The sequence below is a fragment of the Acipenser ruthenus genome, chromosome 10, assembly GCF_902713425.1.
Source record: "Acipenser ruthenus chromosome 10, fAciRut3.2 maternal haplotype, whole genome shotgun sequence".
In the NCBI taxonomy this organism is placed as follows: Eukaryota; Metazoa; Chordata; class Actinopteri; order Acipenseriformes; family Acipenseridae; genus Acipenser; species Acipenser ruthenus.
Window position 1 is genome coordinate 28,073,841 of NC_081198.1, and position 23,360 is coordinate 28,097,200.

At 39.7% G+C, this 23,360-nt stretch overlaps 1 protein-coding gene across 1 annotated transcript in view; it reads right to left on the minus strand.

Moving 5' to 3' along the window:
* Positions 1-1,267: 1,267 nt before the first annotated feature.
* The window catches only part of slc23a3 (solute carrier family 23 member 3), a 43,808-nt gene continuing 21,715 nt past the window's right edge, over positions 1,268-23,360 (minus strand). Inside the window, exons 5-12 of the mRNA XM_034007354.3 lie at positions 14,812-14,993; positions 12,301-12,424; positions 11,146-11,293; positions 9,407-9,660; positions 8,095-8,200; positions 7,383-7,550; positions 5,829-5,924; positions 1,268-4,686 (exon numbers count right to left, since the gene is read on the minus strand). Coding sequence (XP_033863245.3) covers positions 4,391-4,686; positions 5,829-5,924; positions 7,383-7,550; positions 8,095-8,200; positions 9,407-9,660; positions 11,146-11,293; positions 12,301-12,424; positions 14,812-14,993 — 1,374 coding nt within the window. The 3' untranslated portion in view covers positions 1,268-4,390. The remainder of the gene's footprint in view (positions 4,687-5,828; positions 5,925-7,382; positions 7,551-8,094; positions 8,201-9,406; positions 9,661-11,145; positions 11,294-12,300; positions 12,425-14,811; positions 14,994-23,360) is intronic.

A 23,360-nucleotide genomic window follows, 5' to 3' on the forward strand; every position in this document is an offset into this window, starting at 1 on the left:
ATGATATTAAAGTACTTCATTGTGATCTTCGTATTTTCTAGATGTCACCGAATGAGCTAATCTACAGTTCTAGCTGTCTGATAGAGACATACGTACCACTGGCTAGATCGTGGCTTTATCGAAGTAAGAGCCTAGTGATCAGATAGCTTTCCTATTGCATTGCTAGCAAAACAGAGCTAAGGCTAGAGGTTGATCTAGCCTTATAGCAACTAGAACTATAACGCAGCACTCAAACAATTTTTGAGCGACTGCAAAAAGAACGACTCGGAATGATTACAAACATGGTATAAAGTAAGGGACGATTGTTATTACTTCAGTGTGGTATTCATAATTCACAGCAAAACATGTTTTAAAAAAACAAAAACAGAAACATGGGACAATAAGTGAAAGATACCAAGCTGATTTTATTGAAAGTGACACTGAAATAGAAATCATTATTCAAACTAAAAATGAAAATGACAGCATAAATAGTAAAAGTGAAACTAAAAGTGAAATTGAAATAAAATAGAATAGAAATTATAAACCACAAGTGGGATAACACTGTCTACTGTAGGACTTATCCAACAGTCTTAGGAAGCGCTAGATCTAAATACTTCTGTAATCAGTCATTTTTTTCCTGAGTTTTTTGATTGAGGATAGGGAGCAAGTGGAATGCACTACTACTCCTGGATATTATCGTTAGTAAGTAGCTTCACGTTTCATTTTATTAGCTGTGTTTTTACAGTCCATACATAACACAACTCTGAGTGGTTCTATGTCAAATACCGTGTTTTATTTTTTGATAAGGTGTTTTGACCCGAGTTCAGGACCTGCTCTTTATTTCCAGTTTCCTGCCATGGATGTAACACAGGCGAAATCAGCCAAAACATCTTTTACAGAACAGCCGACACCATCAGTGATCTTTTACTTTGGGTCAAGTTTATTTTTGTTTTTCTGGCAATACACTAGCTGTGCACTAGATGGTGCTGCTGCTTACTAATATAAAAACACTTTAGCTGATCAAGCCTGCATTACATGTGCCTATGACAGGCAACTAGAACTGAAGATCAGCTCCTGAACTCAGTCAAAGCCCTTTAATACAGACGTATATATATATATATATATATATATATATATATATATATATATATATATATATATATATATATATATATATATATATATACGTCTGTATTAATATATATATATATATATATATATATATATATATATATATATATATATATATATATATATATATATATATATATATATATAGATGGGCTTCAGTGAGTTACAGGAAAATAATTCCATCTAGGGTTTCTGTGATGTCATACATTACGAGACGGAAGGTCGAGTAATTTATAAACTGTCACAGAAACCCGAGATGGAATTGTTTTCTGGTAACTCACTTAAGAGGACCATCTATTATTTTTTATAATACATGGATACCCTTGTGATGCTAATATTAAAGAAGACGAGGTTCAGCAGTACTGTTGGGTTTTTTTAAAAGTAGTGTTTCAGTGCTGTATAGACGTTCTATGTCGTTATCCATTAGTGCTTCAGCTTTATTTGGATGATTGCCTTTACCTTGTTTTAATTTCCCGTTCCTTTACAGTTTCTCTGAGATACTAATGTACCAGCTTTATATAATTGTTGTAACGTATTCTCATTTTGTTGATCATTAATGAACATTTCTGTACTGTGGGTGTTGTCGAGTGATTGAACACGAGAGATTTTGTGTTTGAATTGAAAGTGATGGTCTCGAGGAATCGAATGGGTCAAAGTTCAAGAATATTTTCCTCTAGAGGAATTATCACTTTTTGACGTCACTACTGTGGTATTATGCCTTTTTTTCCTAATGACTCAGGATGCAACTATAGCCTTTGTCCATGTAGTATAAGAAAATATACATACATTTCAGTATTGTACTTACAAGATACTCGTTATGATGGCAAATCTCCTAACAATGTAAGGACAAAAACCAATATTATGTCATTTGAAGTTACTTTTTACAAAGATAGATGCTGCTTAATTGTCCTCCTGATAAGTGCATGTTCCACTTAATTGACTCAAATTCAGGTAAGCAATCTGTATTTTCAACTGGAGACAAGAGTTTTCACAACAGCACTCCTTAACAGCTTTTCTGGAGGCAAAATTGTACTGTACTCATTTCAAACTTCGGTTGTAGAAGAGAACACATCGAAGCTATGACTTGTATATTGTTTCCAGGTGAAGTTGTAACAGCTGGTCAACATGTGTGCTAGCAATGGAGGAGCCTTGATGGGCTGAAAAACCTTCCCAGTGTTTCTGAAGTTCTTCTTATACAAGTTGCATCTGTCCCATAGGGTGCACAGCTAAGGCTTGATTATTAGGTTTTAACATATTCACTGTATTAGTCAAATATTAGTATTTCTACATTATTAGTACAGTATAGCTTTTGCAATCTATTTGTGCAATGTTACTTACACTGTTTTTCGGAGGTTTCATTTGAAAGGTAGTTTTCATTCTATTTCCCCTTCTCATTGCTAGATGGCATTTGCAAGCATTCCCAGTGCTTCTTTAGCCGATTGTGAGTTTTTATCCTTTGTCTCTAATTCTGCCTTTGCCTGGTTTTGAGCTTGCTTTGAACTTGTCCAGAGAATCCTAAGTGCCAGGACTGAACAGACTGCCTATTTGGCGCTAGATTTGAGCGCCAGGGTACCTCATATAGTGCCAGCAACATTACATTCTGGAGCCAGTAGACATTATTTTATTTTATTTTATTTTATTGTATTTATTCATTTTTTTAAATTCATTAGCAACCATACATTATGCTAGTTTCTCATTGGGTCTGGACTACTCACATGACCCCCTCACTCTCATCCACATACACAGGAGAGAAGGGTCGTGTCGTGTGGGAAGTTGGGAGGGGGGCTTGATTAGGGCGGGGTTTGATCATTTGAAACCAGTAGTCTCTCTGGTGCTTAACTTTCAAAACAGTTTAGCACCCATTTTCAAAATGGTTTGCACCTGTTTTACATGCTGTCAATTCACGTAACTGCCTAGTCTAACTGTTAAATAAAAGAAAACAAGAAAGCAAGGGATTCATATAATTCCTGCATCGTTAAAAACAAGATTTTTTCGCAAACATCCAAAGCCAGTTTGTGTTTGTGTGAGCGCTTTCTTGTTTCTGTCTTGGGTTAACAGCACAGATTACTTTGTTATAGACTGAGACAGCACGGCAAGAACTGGTTTTTGAAATGATATTTTATAAATTGCCAAATACATGTATTGTATTACAGTGCTTTGTTTTGCAATAATGTTGTATACTATACATGCAATAGTACTTTGGTGTTTTTAGATGCACTGATGTACTTGACATTGTTTAATTATATAATTATTACAATCCCCCGATGATAATAAAGCAACTACAATGTAGTAGAACTACTCCCTCTGAGATATAGCAGCAGTTAGGAGATATAGCAGCAGTGTGGAGTAGTGGTTAGGGCTCTGGACTCTTGACCGGAGGGTCGTTCAATCCCAGGTTGGGGACACTGCTGCTGTAACCTTGAGCAAGGTACTGTACCTAGATTGTTCCAGTAAAAACCCAACTGCATAAATGGGTAATTGTATGTAAAAATAATGTGATATCTTGTAACAATTGTAAGTCGCCCTGGATAAGGGTGTCTGCTAAGAAATAAATAATAATAATACAACATTTATACATATCCAATGGACCTCTGCAACCAATTCAATCAGATAGGACAGGCTCTGCTGTATTTGTCAATGTTGTATACAGTGAGAAAAGCAATTAGAATGGAGTTAGGCTCTGAAATCAATTCCTTGAATGATCCGAACCCACAAAGTTTAAAACGCTGCAGTGCAAAACAGGGCTGGTGGTGTTTTTTTGTCTATTTTTTAACTCACGCTTGAATCCCCATAGACTATTATTGAGCTTGAAAGGAGCCTGTGTGTGAATGGCATCAGCCTCTTGAGGTTAAGATGCAGGTCTGTGCAGCTCTAGTCATATTATTTAATTAGTCCAGGCACTGGATTCTCCCGACAATTTCAATGCAGCTCCAAGTCGCTCACAATGATTTAAAACCTGTAAGGGTGGTAAAATAGAAGCAATTAAAGCAACACTTGAAGCTATTTACTCTTTAAATATACAGGACAGGTCTTAGTACAGGACAATCTCAGAAGCAGAAAGCTTTACAGCAGATTCTAGATTTCAAAATACTCCCAACTGGACCACAGGAGTCAGGTTTGCCTATCCTCACTACTGCTCACCATCTGTTCAGACAGTATCCCTTCAAGAGGTAGAAACAAACAGTTATATACATTAAAAGAACAGTCAATGCTGGACCCCTCAAATGACAGGTAAGGGGACAATATGTGCCAAGAAGTGTCTGGCATCTTTCCAGTCTTATCATTCAGAATTGGGAACCTTTTCCTTGTGCCAGTTTAGAGTTGCCTCTCCCTCAGACCCGCAGGAGAGGAGCAAATCTGCCCTTTCTTCTGCCGATGTCACTTCTTCCAGAGTTGACACTTCCTCTGGTGGACTTATTGTGCAGAAAGGGAAGGTTGCAAGGCGGCGATGGGCCAGGAGCTTCCTAACACCGGAGGGCAAGCCATAGACGAGAGCTCGCTGCTCGGAGTATCCCGGCACTGCTGAGGCTCTGCTCCCAGACACATCAGCAGGAAGACCTCGCTCTTGTGCAGTCCCTGGGGGCGGCAGAGACAAGGGTCAGCTGGAGGCACCACCACCAGGTTCCAGTGTATGAACATGCATAACACAACATAGCATTTTATTTCCATGGTGACATCAGTGACAATCAATGAATCCAAGTAGCACAGGATCATAGATTACTTGTAAGGGGAGACAGTTCCAGTGGTGTTCCACAGGGATCAGTGCTGGGAATCCTGCTCTTTATAATTATTATTATTATTATTATTATTATTTATTTCTTAGCAGATGCCCTTATCCAGGGCGACTTACAATTATCACATTATTTTTTACATGCAATTACATTATTTTTTTTTTACACATTATTTTTTTGCATACAATTTGACCTTTTTATGGAAGAGGTTGCGTTTATTTTTTCGGTTATATCCTATTTTAAATTTATCTCCAGAACTTTTGCCGAAAAAAACAGTTTTATGTGCTAAAATATAATCGTGCAAAACCTCAACTTGGGTGGCTAAGAATGTATTTTCCCTTTCTTATTTTTACCATTTTTGCGACGACATGTGCGCTGCCTTGTTGTTTTCCAGTTAAATGGATGTCCAGACTATTGGCAACTTGGCAACTACATGGTACTTGTCTGGACTGCACCCGTTTGGCAGAAAAGACAGGTACAGACATTATACAGATATCACATTATTTTTTACATAGAATTATCCATTTATATAGCTGGGTTTTTACTGGAGCAATGTAAGTAAAGTACCTTGCTCAAGGGTACAGCAGCAGTGTCCCCCACCTGGGATTGAACCCACAACCCTCTGGTCAAGAGTCCAGAGCCCTAACCACTACTCCACACTGCTGCTGGACATATATGACCTGGATAGGGGGCTAATCAGCAAGATTGTAACATAAACAGGGCCATGACAGCAACACATGAAATCCAAATGGAAATTCAAAAGGCTGTTCAGTCCCGACACTTAGGCTTACTTGCCCTTTTAACCACAGTGTTCAAAATAAACCGTGAAGGACCATTTCATATGCTTCTAAAAGAAGCCACTGATTTTGAGGGCTTGTGGTGAACTGGAAGAACATGCGTCACCTGACCACAGATAATCTGCATAGGCACATGTATGAATAAGCCGTTTATAAGTTTGTTACTTAAAATATATAGCTGTGCCTTTACCTGAGACAGTGTTGTCTAAGAGAAAGGCTAGAACTCCACCCAGAAACACAGGAATGGTGAGGAGAGACAGCAATAGAACATCAATGCTCTGTACACCTGTGGAAAGAGACTGTGGAGTCAATGCACTTGATTCATATTGGACTATAGTCAGAAGGACATTAAAGAAAAGGTTAGGAGAAGGGATAGTGGGTTACAGTTAGGGCTTCTGATTTTTGGTTTTAACTGATAAAACCTGAAAAAACACCCCCGATACAAAAAAATGAAATCAATGGATAGCCAATAAATACCAGAAAACACCAGAAAAACTGTGGAAATGGTTAATCAATTCACGTTGACTTTACTCTATTCCCATTAAAAAATAAAACCTACTTCAAAAATAATAATAAATACAGTTCCCAGTGCTGCTAGGCAATGTCCCGCCTTCTTGACTTGCATCTATCATTGATTCGTTCTCAATACTTTAAACCCGCCCCAACTACTGAATGACAGCACATTCCTACATTTCTATTGGAGACTCCGCTTGCGAGATTTAAAACGAGATTACAATCAGAATGGAAGCTTGTTAGCGGGATTTCAAGCTGTATTACAGGTAAGATAAGGAGGATTTAAAACAGATTTGTGACAGCAATGAAAAGAAGGTACAACTTAAGTGTGCAAGTACTGTCAAGTTACTACTATACATATTTTGACAGAAAGAAAACGCTCAAGCATTTTGGAAAGTAACCTAAAACACTAATTTCATACAGTATATAAAAAATGAAAGCCCCGAAAAAAACGATTTACATAAAACTCGAAAATAGCTAAAAATAAGCATGGAAAAATACAATTAATAAAACCTGAAAAACAGAAGCCCTAGTTATAGGGAAGTGTTCATTACACCCTGACACCAATTGCAACTGACATGACTGTGCCTATTCATAGACTTTTGAGTTATAAGCTGCAGCTGGATTTTTTAGACCATTTTACAGTACCAGGGAATCCACCTGTTTCGACTACTTTATTTAAGTTATTTTAGACTTTAACAAAAGGATTGTTAAAATATATATTAAAACATGTTATATTGCAATATAACATAGTTACTGTTACAACAGTGCAATATATATATATAAAAAAACATATGCATCAATGTAATATGTTGTACAGTGATTTAAATATCTTGCAATATATTTTGATTAAATATATTTTACTGCAATATATTAAATATATTTTGAATTCTTGAAGGAATATATTATAATATATTTTCAAAGGATGCTGAAATATATATGAATATATAATGGGATACATTGCACTACATAATGTTATTAAAAGGAATACAATATATTGAAATATATATTTTAGTGTTTTGAAATACTGCATACTGCAGAATTCAGAAACGTCTGCCTTTTCTAAAATGAACTATACAATTCTACAAAACAATTAAAAAATCTTCAACTGAAAAAAATGACCAAAGATATGTACTATTGCATAGAAATAAGTGAAGGCCACCTCAAAGTAATTGTATTACCTAAGCCAGACTTGAAGCCAGGCTCCTAGATGAAAGGCTAGGGCACTAACCTGTCACGATGCAGCCCGGGTTCTTGCTCACCCATTGTGGAACCAACAGACCCATGAACACAGTGAACCCGATGTTGAAGATGTTCCGGCCAGAGTCCATGTCTGTGTTCTGGAAGTAAGTGATGCCGGTTGCTATAGCAACAGTGTAGGTGACACTTAGAATTCCTCCTGAAAGAGAAGGCAGCTGGTGAACATCAAGAAACAGAAATCAAAACCGAACTGCAGGTATGTTTTTTTAGGGGAATAAGGAAACTTTAAGTAAATTGCTTTCTTTAATTATTAAAAGGCGTGATAAGGACGACTGTAAAGTTATTGTGTTACCTGGAATAAATAGCCTTACCACTTTCATGATTATTAAAATCTTTTGACTTTTTTTCTTAACTATTATTATTTTCAAGGGCATGTTTGAAAAGGAGGTAAAACTGCAGTGTATAAAAATGAAAAAAATCAACGTGGGGGGGGGGGGAGGGGGTGTACACAAAAGGTTTAAATTATATAAAAGATATATATATATATTTCAGGATATTTCAGACAGAAGCCCTTCAGCTGTGTAGAAAGAAAAGTCAAACACTACCAGGGATCCCTCATTAAAGGGTATTTTGTTAGGTGGATCTGTGAGTTTTTACAAACTGCTCTTGATGGAACTATGTCTAAACTGCTCTCGATAGCCAAATGATCGTAGCTATTAAACCTCATTGGAGCTTTCCCTTACCGTGGACAGCCAGTGGAATGGTGGCCAGTAGTTGTGTCAGTTTAGGTGACGCTCCCAGCAGTAAACACAGCACAGCCGACACCTGGATGCTTTGTCTTGAGCCACACTGGAGAGGGAGAGGAAGGGATACAGTGCAGGCTACAGAATAACAACCACGTGGTGTACAACTGGCATTCTCTAATAGAGTACAGCTTCACAGCTACTGAGCCAACAATGATCAATCCAAACAACTCTTCAAGCCGGAAACAGGGTTCCTATGGGCAGGCAAAGTGATTGTGTAGAGATATCTCAGATCTATTCCTACATTATTCACACATATCTTTAAATATATTGTGACGAACCGCGGTTTCCACAGGCAGGGGCTTCTCACAGGCGGAGGTGGGATGTGAACCCGGGCCCTCCTGCTCTAAAAGCATAGTGCTGATACCGCTGTACAAAAGAAACGGCTCTCTTGCAGGAGCTGGTATCGGGCTTATATCTTCATATTTGATTGCGTCACCTACCAGCCCTGAACCCTACCCCCGTGCATGCTACAATATTTTGACACAGAGGTATCTTATATATGAATACTATAAATCTCACATTAAATGTCAGTCACATGCAAAATTGTATCTTTATATTTGTATAATGCCTATTATTTAAACAAAACTCATGTGGCGTACAGGACAGCGTCTAAAATAAACTGTTACTATTTCTCTGTGGGTATCCGGGCGTAAATGTTCTTATTTAACCATTTAACATTATTTAACCCCGTTTCAAACTGTTGCTCCAGCAGCACGCCGATCTGAATTCAAGCACGAAATATGCACAATATGCACAAAATATGTCCTCATTAAGTACATGAGTAGAGCGGTGTCTGAAACAATTAAGTACGCCTTGACGCTCTTTTGATGCTAGCACGACTTCCAATGCCGCTCCGAGCGCCTCTGCTGTGCCTTGGTATCATACGGCGCTCCAGCAGCGACCTGTACTTCACTGTACTTAATGCTAATGTATGCAAATGATATGCCCCGTGACTGACACAAAAAAATATGACACGCAAAATGAAGTCAAGCAGACGAATGTTTCGTTTATTGCCTTCAACCATATCATAACAGTCGGTGTGTTGAGTAAGTGAGCGGCTCAGAGAAGCTCAGTGAAAGAACCCACTTAACGGCATGCTCAGTTCCGCTTCCCCTGCGCTGCTCGGAGCGTTACAGAGCAGGTTTCATCAGTGATCTGAGTGAGCAGAAAAATTCCCGCTCTGAGCCGCTCAGTTACTTAACGTATCCACTGTGTCCAAAGTGTCTGCCCACGATTCAAAGTGTCCCACCTGATTTAGCCCATGGGCGCAGGCGTTGGCCACGCTGGTGGTTACCCCGGTAACACTGCCCAGCATTCCCGCGATGGTGCTGCCCAGGCCCTCCATGCAGAGGCCGCGGTTATAGGCCTGTGGTGGAGGGGGCGGGGCCTCCAGCAGCCTCGCTGTCGCCATGTAGCATTCCTGCGAGCACATCCCAGCGGAGAGAGCTGCTGCAACCCCTGCAGCCAGCGAGCGGACAGTCAGCAGAGGCAGGCCCCATTCACCTAAAACACAGGCAGAGCCAGCTTAACACCAGCAGCTTTCCATACAGCATTTCAAGCTCACTATAATATATGTTAATAATGCGTTGTGTGCGAGGTGTCTCATCGTTATAAGAGCTGTCATCTTGTGCACTTTGCACAGGTTCTGTCTGAAATTATATTGTAATTATGAAATTATAATAAGAGACACTCAACACACAAACATATTGCTTTCAGCCGGTGACATGCTTTGACCCAGAAGACACAGTTGAGGTGACCCAGGAAGTGCAAATAGACAACTCAAGAAGAAGGCATAGAAACTGAGAGCTTTCTGTAACCTGAAATAGTACCATACATCATGTTTCAAAATGAAAATACGTGTGTTATATAACATGGGTTTCTTTCAAAACTGCACATCTGCTCATAAATGTAACTAAAAAAGTGCAAAACAGGTAAGATGTGCAGAATTATTCTGTTATCTACAATTACTTTAATTATAGAATTGTGCTGTATGTAATACTGCAGGCACAGGATGACATCTGTACACAGGATAAGATGTACTTGACAAATCCTTATCTGTACTTGACTGATTTATCACGCTTGATTTACAACTACTGCAATATGCAAATATAACATTCAACTTGAGCTAGACCAAATATAGTGCCGTTATGCTGCCCTCTGCTGTTTATAAAGATGTACTGTGTTTTAATTTCAGAATCACTGTACAGTACTATAAGCTTTTGGGTCCATTCACATTGAACTGCTGGTTTCACAGATCCCGGTTAGTACTGCTCTCGCACTACCTTACCTAGAGTAACATTGGATAAGCCAAGTTTAGTGCTAATTAGGGTCTGTTAAACTAGCTGGTAGTTTTTCAGAATTTACTCAGTGTTTCAATAATAGTATAGCAGTTGATGCTGATGACCCATACATATATTTCAACAGTATGTACAGAGTACTATAAAATAAGAATCAGAAAACATTCTACATGTTTAATCATAATTTGATAAGCTGTTCTCCAGATATATATATATATATATATATATATATATATATATATATATATATATATATATATATATATATATATATGCAGCAAATAGTGTGGCATACAAACAGACCTCTAGATATACCCGGAGTCTGACACTACTGTATGCTAAATAATGTTAATGCCATGTTTCATGACAACTGGGTAAGCGGGGAAGGCAGACTAGCCAGCCATGAGAGAGTGGCTTGACTGGGTTGGAGGGGAGCTGAAAAGCCATGTGAGACTGCGGCCAGGTTCAATTGGATAATTGCTTGCCATTTTAACCTGGCCACCTATATGTTCAGTGCAGGACTCAAGAACAGCAGGTGCCTGTGTGCTCTGGCCAGGCACTGAGACAGCTTTAGCTGGGGTGACGGTTGCAACACTTTCGACCCTGCTAATGGGTCAGTACCTTTTTGTTTTTCATGGTGTGCAACTTGCCTGCCAGACCATTGGTCTCCCTGTCACACAGCTTGCCATACCTGGAAAAGGGATCCGGAGCCAGGGAACGAGGTTGCTGGTATTCCTGTCCCTGGAGAAGGCCAGCTCTTCAACATGCTGTTGAGCGAAAATGTGAGCGGCTTCCAGTGAGGTGCACACGATCCAAACACACACAACAGGCAGCAAGATCTTTGGGAAAGAAACAAGACACAAACACGACTCAGAACAGAGCAGGAATGAATTTCATGTTTTACTACTTACTGAAATGCACATTAAATTAAATAAGGACCTGCAGAAAATGTAGAGAAGCACATTGATACCAAGTAGAAAATAAATAATCACCCATTTAATGGGCATGTAAAGATTAATTGTGTATTGATGATTCGTGATACTTTCTTTCCATGATATATTGCATAGTTATAGAGGCTTGTATTGTTTGTATTGTGACTCACTATATCCTGTAGGTACAGATGGTTCTTGAGTGATTTATTAATGTGGTTAAAGGTTGCATGAATATATGCTGCACCAGTTATATTGAATTTTGTACTTTTAACCAAATAGTCCATCATTAATGATTATTAGATATTATCATACAATATCCCATGTATCTCGTCAGGACCATAATACTGTATACAGTCAGCACATATCCAACACTATAAAATTTTGACTTCAGTGACGGTTAAAAGAGTGTGACGCAGATCTGATTATTTCATTTTAGCCTGTTCCTACCCTTGTACGTTTTTCAGGAAACACAAAAAAGATACAATGTCAAAAATACATAGCTGAAAGGACTGTGTTTTAAAATAAGAAGGCTTCCATTTAGATGTACTGTAGTTGGTTTTGTTGGTACAGTAGGCTACTATATTTTCAACAAAAGAAGTATTTTAATTCAGAAGGATATGATTCTGAAGATATCACTTGCCAAAAAATACGACACGTGGACTGTAATACAGTACATTTAAATCCTGTATGTAAAATTCCCCATTAACTACCCAACAGCAAAATGAAATCAAAATGTTACCCATGCACAGAACTGCATAAAACATAAAAGGCAAATACATCACATTATCTTAAACTGTTTCATTATTAATGATTAATTTTTACATTACAGTAGCTGGCTGAACAAAATGCCCCTTTTCTGGTTGAGTTGGCGTGGAATGACCCTTATGTAAAAAATAAAAAATAAATACTCCTACCGAGAGCATTCTGCAGAGTGTGTATTGGACAGATCTGGAGGAGCCCTCGGCTCTCTTGGGTCTCCAGAAAGGAAAATAGCAGGAGTGGAGGTGCTGGGACAGGAGGATTATCAGCAGCACCACACTAGAGAAGCATGGACAAAGGGAGTCATAGCAGGGTAAAGAAAGCAGCTTCAGACTCCAGATATAAGACTCCTAATTCACTGTTCTCACTGTTAATTCACGCTTATGAACCAAACTGAAATAATCTGCAAGTGTATTATCAAATAACCACAAAATTAATTAATTTTATATATATATATATATATATATATATATATATATATATATATATATATATATATATATATATATATATAGAAACACCATCAGTAATATTATATATTATTATTTTTACAATACCTGATACATACATAATATGAAAAAAATGACACTTTTTTATGAAGAGCAGGTGACTCATAAAATGCAGGTTGCCGTGACAAATAGTGTCCAAGCAAAGTTTCATCAAATCAGAGAAGAGATTCACAAGATACAGTCAGCTCATCATAGCTCATCCTATCAGTTGTCAGAACCTTACTATGCTGTCAAAGAACCTGAAATGAGATTATTTATTATTTTTTTATTTAATAGTCGCCAATTGATTTTTACCCTGTTTTTCTCCCCAATTTGAAAGCCAATTATTTTAGGCTCAGCTCACCGCTACCACCCCCGTGCTGATTCGGGTGCGGCGCAGACGAACACACGCTGTCCTCCGAAGCGTGTGCCATCAGCTGACCGCTTCTTTTCACTCTGCAGGCCCACCATGCAGCCACCTCAGAGCCACAGTGTCGGACAATGCAGCTCTTGGCAGATTACAGGCAAGCCCGCAGGCGCCCGGCCAGTCCACAGGGGTCGTTGGTGCATGGTGAACCGAGGACACCCTGGCCGACCTAAGCCCTCCCCAACCGGACGACGCTCAGCCAATTGTGGTCCGTCCCTTGGGAGCTCTCATCCACGGTCAGCAGTGGAATAGCCTGGACTCAAACCAGCGACCTCCAGGCCATAGGGAGCATCCTGCACTCCACGCGGAGCGCATTTGCCGGATGCGCCACTCGGGAGCCCCCTTAAGTTGTATTTTTATTCAGAGGGCTAACCTCACTGGTTCACCTTTAAACTTTGATACAAATTAACATATACACTGCTGTGCAAAAGTCTTAGACAGGTTGCATTTTTCTACTCTGATGCATTATGAGCATCAACAATTTACTCAAAGCCTCCACTAGTGTTTTATACTATTTAACAACCTTTACTTGCATAAAGAAGGAAAAACATTGAGTGAAATCGCTCGCATCACGTGATTTTCAAGGTGTGGTATCCGAAGCATAATCAACAAGTACAGAGAAACATCATCTGTAATTGACAAACCCAGGACTGGAAGACCTAAAAAGCTGTCTAACAAGGATGAGCAAGAATACCTCTGTTAAGAAAGGGGAACAAGACTAAAAGACTAAAGTATGCACAAGAACACAGAAATTGGACTATGGAACAATGGTCAAAGGTGCTTTGGACTGTTGATGGATGGACAACGACACCTGTGCCCTCTGCCAGTTCTGTTGTCAATTCAACGCTTGTCTTCTTTCTATTCCTTAAGGATATTATCTTCAAGTATTGCTCATCCTTGTTAGACAGCTTTTTAGGTCTTCCAGTCCTGGGTTTGTCAATTACAGATGATGTTTCAGTGTACTTGTTGATTATGCTTCGGATACCACACCTTGAAAACCGAGTGATGTGAGCTATTTCACTCAATGTGTTTCCTTCTTTATGCAAGTTAAGGTTGTTATAATAGAAGAAAACACTAGTGGAGGCTTTGAGTAAATTGTTGATGGTCATAATGCATCAGAGTAGAAAAATGCAACCTGTCTAAGACTTTTGCACAGCAGTGTATGTTCTTCTTTAGGAGCTACTTTTAACAATATGTTGACACAGCATACTGTAACAAACATGAATGCAGATTGATGAAATGCAACCAGGTGCTTCTCAAGGTATAGCTTTATTATTCTAGCCAATTAGATGCCAGAACTAATCCATAGCTTCTGAAAACCCTGAGATAGAGTTCATATTGCAACGTAAGGGTAGTTATGTGCTTAAACCCCAGGATAGAGTTCATCTGGCAATGTAAGGGTAGTTATGTGATTAAACCCCAGGATAGAGTTCATCTGGCAATGTAAGGGTAGTTATGTGATTAAACCCCAGGATAGAGTTCATCTGGCAATGTAAGGGTAGTTATGTGATTAAACCCCAGGATAGAGTTCATATTGCAATGTAAGGGTAGTTATGTGATTAAACCCCAGGATAGAGTTCATATTGCAATGTAAGGGTAGTTATGTGATTAAACCCCAGGATAGAGTTCATATTGCAATGTAAGGGTAGTTATGTGATTAAACACCAGGACAGAGTTCATATTGCAATGTAAGGGTAGTTATGTGATTAAACCACAGGATAGAGTTCATATGGCAATGTAAGGATACTCACAGTGCTGCGATACCCCAGTTTGCAGAGCAGAAGAGAGCTGCCTCCTTGAATATGGAGAAGCCAATGATGAAGAGAGTTGGTGCAATCACCAGAGGCCCGCAGTGCAGAGACAGTACACCACACACACCAGACAGGCCTAGCAAAATTTGGAGAATTCCAGCTATGACAACAGCTCCCTGGAGCTACAAAGAGAAAAACACCTTTAGAACTAGGGAAGCTCATCGCTGCCTCGTGAAACAAATCAAACGACCTACTAACATGTAAAAAAAAAAGTAAAAAACATAACTATGTGATTCTACCTTTATAAAAGTTTACCACTCTGAATTTGCACACTCATTTTGCAGACTTACCATGGTTATATGTGCAATTACTATAGTTTACCAGGGTTTGACATGTCTTTTAAAATATCACTGGGCTTTACAATGCTTACTTTCACTGTGCTTTATGACACTTTGCAATGGTAACTTGTAAAAGTATGGAAGTGGTCCATGCACATGTCAGTGTGTTTAAATGTTCAGTTTAAAAGCTTGAAAGGCAATATGAAGCGATACAAAGTTCAGAAACCTGTGAAACCTGGGCTGGGGCATGTTCTCTGAAGCTATTGTGTCTGTTGTGTTTGCTGGTTTAATCAACCTGAATGAGATGTTGGAGAGTGTGTGAGTTTGTGCATTTGATTGCAGCCTACTGTATGTGCGACTGTGTTACAGTGAGCAGCAATACAGGACAGAGTGAAGGAGACACACAGAGTGGGGAGGGTATGGATTGTGCTAGCTAGTCATGTTGCTGAGGCAGAATCGCTTGGATACTTTAAGACCCAACTTGACAAAGTTTTGAGAACAAAAAACTACTAGGAAGCGGACGAGGTTAGATGGGCCGAATGGCCTCCTCTCGTTCCTACATTTTTCCTTGTTCTTGTGTTCGTAAGCTAAACAACATCATGATATGGTAGATTGTGATAGTAAAATTGATACAAGATAACGTAAATGAACACATACAGTATATATTCATCAGTGTTACCTAAACGTGTCAGAACAGTGAGGAATCATTAATGCAAGCAAGAAAATAAATCTTAATGATTAACTCCAGTCCCTCAACTACCGTATAAACCGTTGTATAAGTCGATTTTCTAGGGATTTTTGTGGGGCCCTGTGACGAAGTGCCCGCCCCTGTGTGTATTTTCTGTTATATGTTGCGTGTGGTGTGTTAAATGTTGGTGTATAGTCATTGGTACACGGGATATAAACGGGTTGGGGGGGAAACCTGCTCCCACTGCAGCAGTTTTGCTGCCGGAGATCGTGAGGGAGGTCAGGAGACCTGCTCCCACTGCAGCAGTTTCGCTGCCAGAGATCGTGGGGGAGGTCCGGAGACCTGCTCCCACTGCAGCTTCTTCGCTGCCGGAAGTACTGTGGTCGGAGCCCCACCAAGGGGAGCTACCGGCTACGAAGAAAGGGGGAGAGGTCAGGAGACCAGCATCCCCCGCAGCAATTTCGCTGCAGGAGTGGACCAGCATGCTGTCAGCCGTGCCACTACGGGCAGGGGTGCTGACAGCATTGCCAGCCATGGGCCCACTGAAGCCTCCCTTCCCAGCCCGAGACTTTGTCCTGGACTGCTGGGTTTTTAAGGGGGGAGGTGGCCGTTGAGGCCATGTGTGCTTTGCACAGGGGGGGGGTATATGTGACGAAGTGCCCGCCCCTGTGTGTATTTTCTGTTATATGTTGCGTGTGGTGTGTTAAATGTTGGTGTATAGTCATTGGTACACGGGATATAAACGGGTCTGTGTAACATGAGTGTTTAAAATGTATATTTGTATTTAGGCACGAGGATGGCACAGCACTTCACGTGCAAGTAAAATGTAATATGTGAGCACGGGGAATTGCACTTTATTGATTCACGTGCAGTTGTACCGCGACTCCAATTGAATGATTGATTAGCAGTCGAGTCTCGGTACAACTGCATAAATAGATGCACGTCTCATTCAGTCGGGGTTGGGTGTTCGAGAGTGGAGAACGGGAGAGAGAGGAAGGAAAATAACAATTGCTACAGTGTGCTGGAAGAGCCAGCACGGTACTTGTTAAACGTTCGTCTGCTTGTTTTGTGTGTTAGTTCGTTTTGTTTACCTGTTTATTTTGGCTCCAGTGCCGTGTCCTGTTTTTGTGTTTAAAACCTTTTATTTTCTGTTCTGTTCTGTTTAACCAAAACTCCAAGTCTCTGTGTGTTACTTCCTGGCTCTGGTCTGACACCACCCACTCCGGCCGTCTTTGTGACAGGCCCTTAAAAGGGGGGAGTGACTAATACGCCGGTGCGTCCCTGGGATCCATTTATCAATTTGAGTTTGTTGTAACTGCAATGCTTTTTGAGACTGGTGTGGCAGAATAGGGGGAGGAGTCAGGCAAAGCCCCTGGCTCCAATTTGTTTTAATGACACCCTGCATAAAGGCAGGGGAAACCCCATACTGAGGGCTGCTGTGGGAAAGGATGCGTACAGCCGTGAGGAGCAGTGTTGCCAGACGTATGATAATTATCGTTTTTATACGATAACTTGGACCATTGTACGATGTACGATAGATAACTGTGAAAGTTGCCAAAATGTACGATAATTCAGGAAGGTCCATAGAGTACTCGCATTTAAAAATATTCAATAATGTTTTAGTTTTAGTTTACAGAGAGATATTCTGTCTGGGAGCAAGAAAGAGAGGCAGTACAATTCTCTCTGGCTCAGATCTTTCTTGTATTGTCTCCCAAACGTATACTATTGCTGCAATCATGTTGACTCCCATTTAGTATAATTTTCTTTGCTATTATGTATAGCCTATATCATATAGATCTCAAAATACTTCATTTAGACCACTCCACAATCATTTTAGCTAACTACATTTAGGCTTTTTACAAATATGCTTACATGCATTACTGTGCACAATATTAGTTTATCATACATAAACTCAATGTTAACATCTAATTACAGCAATATGATCATATATTATGGACGAAAACACGTTTACATTCACGTGGTCTTTAATTCTTTGTGAAATACTATAATTTTGAGGCTCCGGTACGATATTTTCATTTTTCAGATCTGGCAGCACTGGTGAGGAGACCTGTCTGGTAAGAATCACAGGTACTGTGGAGACCTGCATTGGATTGTATGCGACTGGGAAATGGCTTAGCCGTCAAGTAGTGTTAGTGTTAATCAGAAAAAAAGAAAAAAAAAGTTTAGATTAGCACTCTCGGGTGGAGTTAGGTTTTTGTTTTGTTTTGTTTGTTTATTTTATTTTGTGAATAAAAGTGCGCAAGTACGCGCTGAAAAATCCCTGTGTTGGGTCAAATAACTCGTGCACAACAAACCCAAGAGCCAAAGGCTCGGTTACACTGGATGAAGTAGGACACACGTGTAATACTAAAATGCTACACAACAGGTTTGAAATTGCTCGTTGTTGAATTTGCCGAAATGTATCGCAGTACTGAAAAAACAGTATGTGACGAGATGAAACAAAGACAAAATTAACTATGGCGAAAGAAAAACGAGCTGACACAGCAGAAACGTGTTTATGGCCCGATTTGTAGAAAACACTGTTTGAGTGGAGTACTTTGAATGACTTTAATACATAACATACTGTAACTTGTTCTACATGTCAATGCAGTAGTACACTTGTAAAGTATGTGTATGGTTCTCATTAACAAAACAACATTTATGTATTTTTACAGCTGGAAATGTAATACAATTGTACTGCACCATATGCAACATGAAGATGTTTTGTTTACTGGTTAATAGATGGTGCACTGTTTATTTATTTATTTATTGCATTTGTAGTTGATGCAGTCAGCACTGTTTAATACTTTTCTTTTAAATTTGAATTAATACAAGAAATTTGTATAAGCCAATGCAGCTGGAACTATTGTCTGGTACGGGAACACACACACACAAGGTAAACAAGAAATGGTGGAAAACAGCAGGGAGGGAATAACATACATAGCATGCAAACAGACAGGGAATATAGAACACAAACACAAATGCACGGATCGCTACAATATCTATATTTGTATTTTGGCAGTGCATTTAAATTTACTGGAACCAATTATTTAGAAATTTAGAAAAACTGTTTCTAGCAGTTTAACTAAAAATGAAAAACACCGTAAAATTATTAATTGAATAAAATGTTGCAAACAAGGGTTATTTCGAAACTAAACCTGTGTATCTTTCTTTATTTATCGGTGTTGAGCATGTTGGAAAAAAAATCTATTGTAAAAAAGATATTTTAACACAAAAACTGTGTTTTCCTAAACTTGAAGTCTCAAAAAGGGGGGAGCGACTTTTATGCCGGTGCAACCTGTAAAACTATTTTTACAGTACTTTTATAACAGGGCTTTACAGTAACTGTACTTTCAATTTATTTGTGTTATTCGGTCATTTTGAAATATTGACTTATTAGCAAATGATTTGATTATGATCTTTTAATGGACTGCAAGTCATTCAAATCGAACTAGTCATTGATGTTTTAATACCTCTGACAATAAACTGATACTGAAGTATAATGGTTTGCAACAAGGCAAGCATGCCTATAATTGTTGACATTTTCAAACACAATCTTACGATGTAATGTGTTCCAGCAACACAAGTTGAGCACGATTAGCAGCCATTGAGAGCAAAGTATCCTAGTATAACATGTGAACCAAGTACTCCCATCCATCCATTATCATTAACCGCTTACTCCTTTACAGGGTCGCAGTGAGCCGGTGTCTAACCCGGCATACACAGGGCGCAAGGCGAGACTACACCCTGGACAGGACGCCAGTCCATCGCAGGGCGCCACACACACACTCACTCACACACAGGGCAATTTAGAGTGACCAATCAACCTAGACAGCATGTCTTTGGACTGTGGGAGGAAACCGGAGTACCCGTCGAAAACCCACGCGAACACAGGGAGAACATGCAAACTCCACACAGACAGTACCCTAGGCCGGATTCGAACCTAGGACCCTGACGCTGTGAGGCAGCAGCGCTAACCACAACGCCACCGTGCCGCCCTACCAAGTACTCCCTCTTTTTGGAATAGTTGCCCATCACTGCCTCAGAGTTTAGGACTCAAAACAAGAAGGTGGTGTGCTCTCTATCCATATACAATGAATACAGTTGCTCGAAGAAAAGGAATGAATGGCCATCACGCAGCAGCGTTATGTTTTAAGGGTGCAACATGTGTAAATGACCTAACGGGAGTTCACGTTTCCATGGTTTCAGATCCATGAGAAAGGGAGAAAGATGGAGGAATTAAAAACAAATGTATACACAAAATAAGGAGTAAGTGGATGGAATATGGGTAAGAATGATGTCGATGTAATCCCCTTAGAAATAACAACTGAACATGACTTCACAATGCAGTTAAGTGATAGTAAAAAGCTGTTGAACTGCTTTGTGCTGTCTGGTGTGTGTGACCGCCATCTCAGTGAGAGATCCTTCTCCCACAAAACAATATCTGCACGTGACCACCCAACGTTCAGGGACAAGACCCTCGCTTCAGTAAATACATACAGCCTGATTTCAGAAGGTGCATTTTTAGAGAGAAAATAGAGGTCGCAATGCATTTTCACTGCAAGTTTTTTTGCCATCTAATTATACATCTCGATTTTCAACATGGGCAGGTTCATTTATCCTACTCTCAATGCCCTTTGCGACTCCTGCTTATGACAGATTTCATTGAAATGTTCAGGACGGAGAATCCGCAATGTGAATGATTTAAATTGCAATTGACTGACAAATTAATGATGGATGAATTTGGCCGGAGCCCTTGTCCCTGGGTGCTCAACAGCTACCCGCAATGCTGGCCGACTAGTGAATACACAAATGATATTGTGTAGTCTAGTGCTGCAGATAGGAAATGGCACGTAGGGCCACCTCCCCCCAAGGACAAAGCACGCTGCAAGGTGGTGGCAGGGGAGGAGGAGGCCAAACAAAAGAAGCGACGTTAATGAAAGGCACATGGAGTTTTATGGTGCTTGGAGATGACGTGTTTGGGCGGATTCTCCTTCCAAAAATACAACCGTTTTCCATTCACGACGTAGAATCCACAATGTGGATGGATTAAATTGCAATTGACTGATGAATTAATGATGGATGAATTTGGCCGGAGACCTTGTCCCTGGGTGTTCAACAGTTACCAGCAATGCTGGCCAACTAGCAAATACACGTGTAATATCGTGTAGTCTAGTGCCACAGATAGGAGGGCCACCTCACCCCAAAAGACAAAGCCGCCAAACCACAACTGGATAAAATGAAGATGATGAATGGTTAACGCAACAGTCGCAATGGTGCAATGCCACCTACCCCCAAATGAAAGGAAAATGATGAATGAAAAGTAAATGGCTGAGACACGGCCCACCCCCCCGAGAGCATGACTGCACTGAGGGAGAACCCGGCCTCTCCAGCCTGCCACGCACCCTGTAGAAACTAAATACGAATTGCTTGGCACTCAGGTAAGGAAAAAAACTCTACTCACTGGTAGGAGGAAACCTTAGGGAATCCATGGCTGAGGGTAGCCCTTCCTCCAGGCTCTAAAGACGGCCGTCTCCCTGTTTGGCCCCGCCGCGCGTGACTGAGAGGCCAAACAAAAGAAGCGACATGAATGAAAGCCACACATTTATAGCGCTTGGAGATGACGTGTTGATTAGGGGCGGATTCTCCTTCCAGAAACACAACCAAGTTTTCCAACAATTGATTTTCAGATTCATACACAAGCCAATTACAGCCTCATTTTCAAAAGGGGAAAAACAGGTCGCAAAACACCTTTGCGACACAGATAGGTTGCAAAATGTGTTTTCAAAAGTCATATAAGTCAGTGGCGCAATGGAATTTTAGGCTTTGCACATTTTTTTTAAATAAACTCACATTTCAGCTTGTTAAGCAATTGAAATTCATAATTGGTTCAATTTTGCAAATAACGCCTTGTTTTCAAAAGGTACAAAACACTGATGTGCCCACTTTATACACCAAAATACACTTGCTAATTAAGACATGACCCCTCTCATGTCTTATTTAAACTGTGACCGCTGACAGGGCTACTGAGCTGTAATCTACAATGGAGAAGGGAAGGGAGTGGGAAAAAACAACCCTACCCTAAACCCAGAATATTTCATCCTTGGCAGACATTTCTAGATCTAACTCTAAAACAAGTTATGTGTAGATATAGATTGGATATAGGCACTATAACAGAGATGTGTGATCTGCTTCTGTCTGATTTAGAATCACCAACAGCCCGCAGTCACACCATACCTGTACCTGTAAAGGTTACAGTAGCCATTCATTTTCATGCAACGGGTGCCATCCAGACAATAGCTGGGGACAGATCAGGCATCTGTCAGTCTTCTATGTCAAAGATACTGACTGATATCACAGATGCACTTTTCCGTAGGGCAAAGGAGTATGTACTATTTCCAATTGAGCATGTGGAACAAAATAGAACCAAACACAAATATTATCAGTTGTCTGGCTTCCCAAACGTGCTCGGTGTAATAGATTGCACACATGATACAATATCCCCAGATTCAAGGAATGAAAACATCATCATTCTTTAACATGTGATGCTCAATGTATTATCACAGATGCAGTTGCCAAGTATCTTGACTCATTTATTGTGGAGAACAGTGCCTTGTTCAGAAAATTAGAATGGGGCTTATAAGTGAAGGCTGGCTAATTTTAGAATATATTAAATACATAATTAACATATGACCATTTGAAAACATATGTAACAAATGCATATTAATGTTTAACATTTGTATTATGATTTTTCACAAACATACATACAAATTCAGATATTGCATGTAAAGAATATTAATATTAATATTGCATCAGAGAATACATTATGATATTTAAATAAATTAAGGATTTTTTATTTTTTTGCTCCTATAGGCACACTGTATTATTATTAGTATTATTATTATGTAGTCATTTAGCAGAAGCTTTTATCCAAAGCGACTTGCAGAAACTGGGGGTGCATCACAACTGCTGTTCTGTGCTTTAGGTCCCGGAATCTTTTTTGAACTTCTTTACAGTTAGCACTCACATATCCAACCCTATACAATTTTGACTTCAGTGATGGTTAAATGAGTGTGATGCATATCTTTTCATCTGATTTAACGTGTATGTAGGTGACCATGTTGTAACCTGCCCTCTACCACCCAAACAACCCCCTGCCCTACACACACACACACACACACACACAAACACATTTTGTACTGAAAGAAAAAATATGACTTGGGTTTCAGGAACTGTACAGGGAGAAGTATATTGTGCTGCGTATTTTTCTTTTCTTTGGCACTGTTGCCATTTTATATCTGACATAAAACAAGAGATGGCTCATGATGATGGTAAATTGATCATGGAAGATTTGAATCAGTAGGATGAAGGCAGGATATTTACAGCAATCTGTGTCGAATGTTTAACTATTTGAAGACTGTCCTCCTGTTAGTTTCATTTTCCATCCAGAGGGGTATTTCATTGATTCTTTCATTGCAATTGGTTAGCGCACAAGTTGGGGGGATAACACAGCAGTGAAAGAC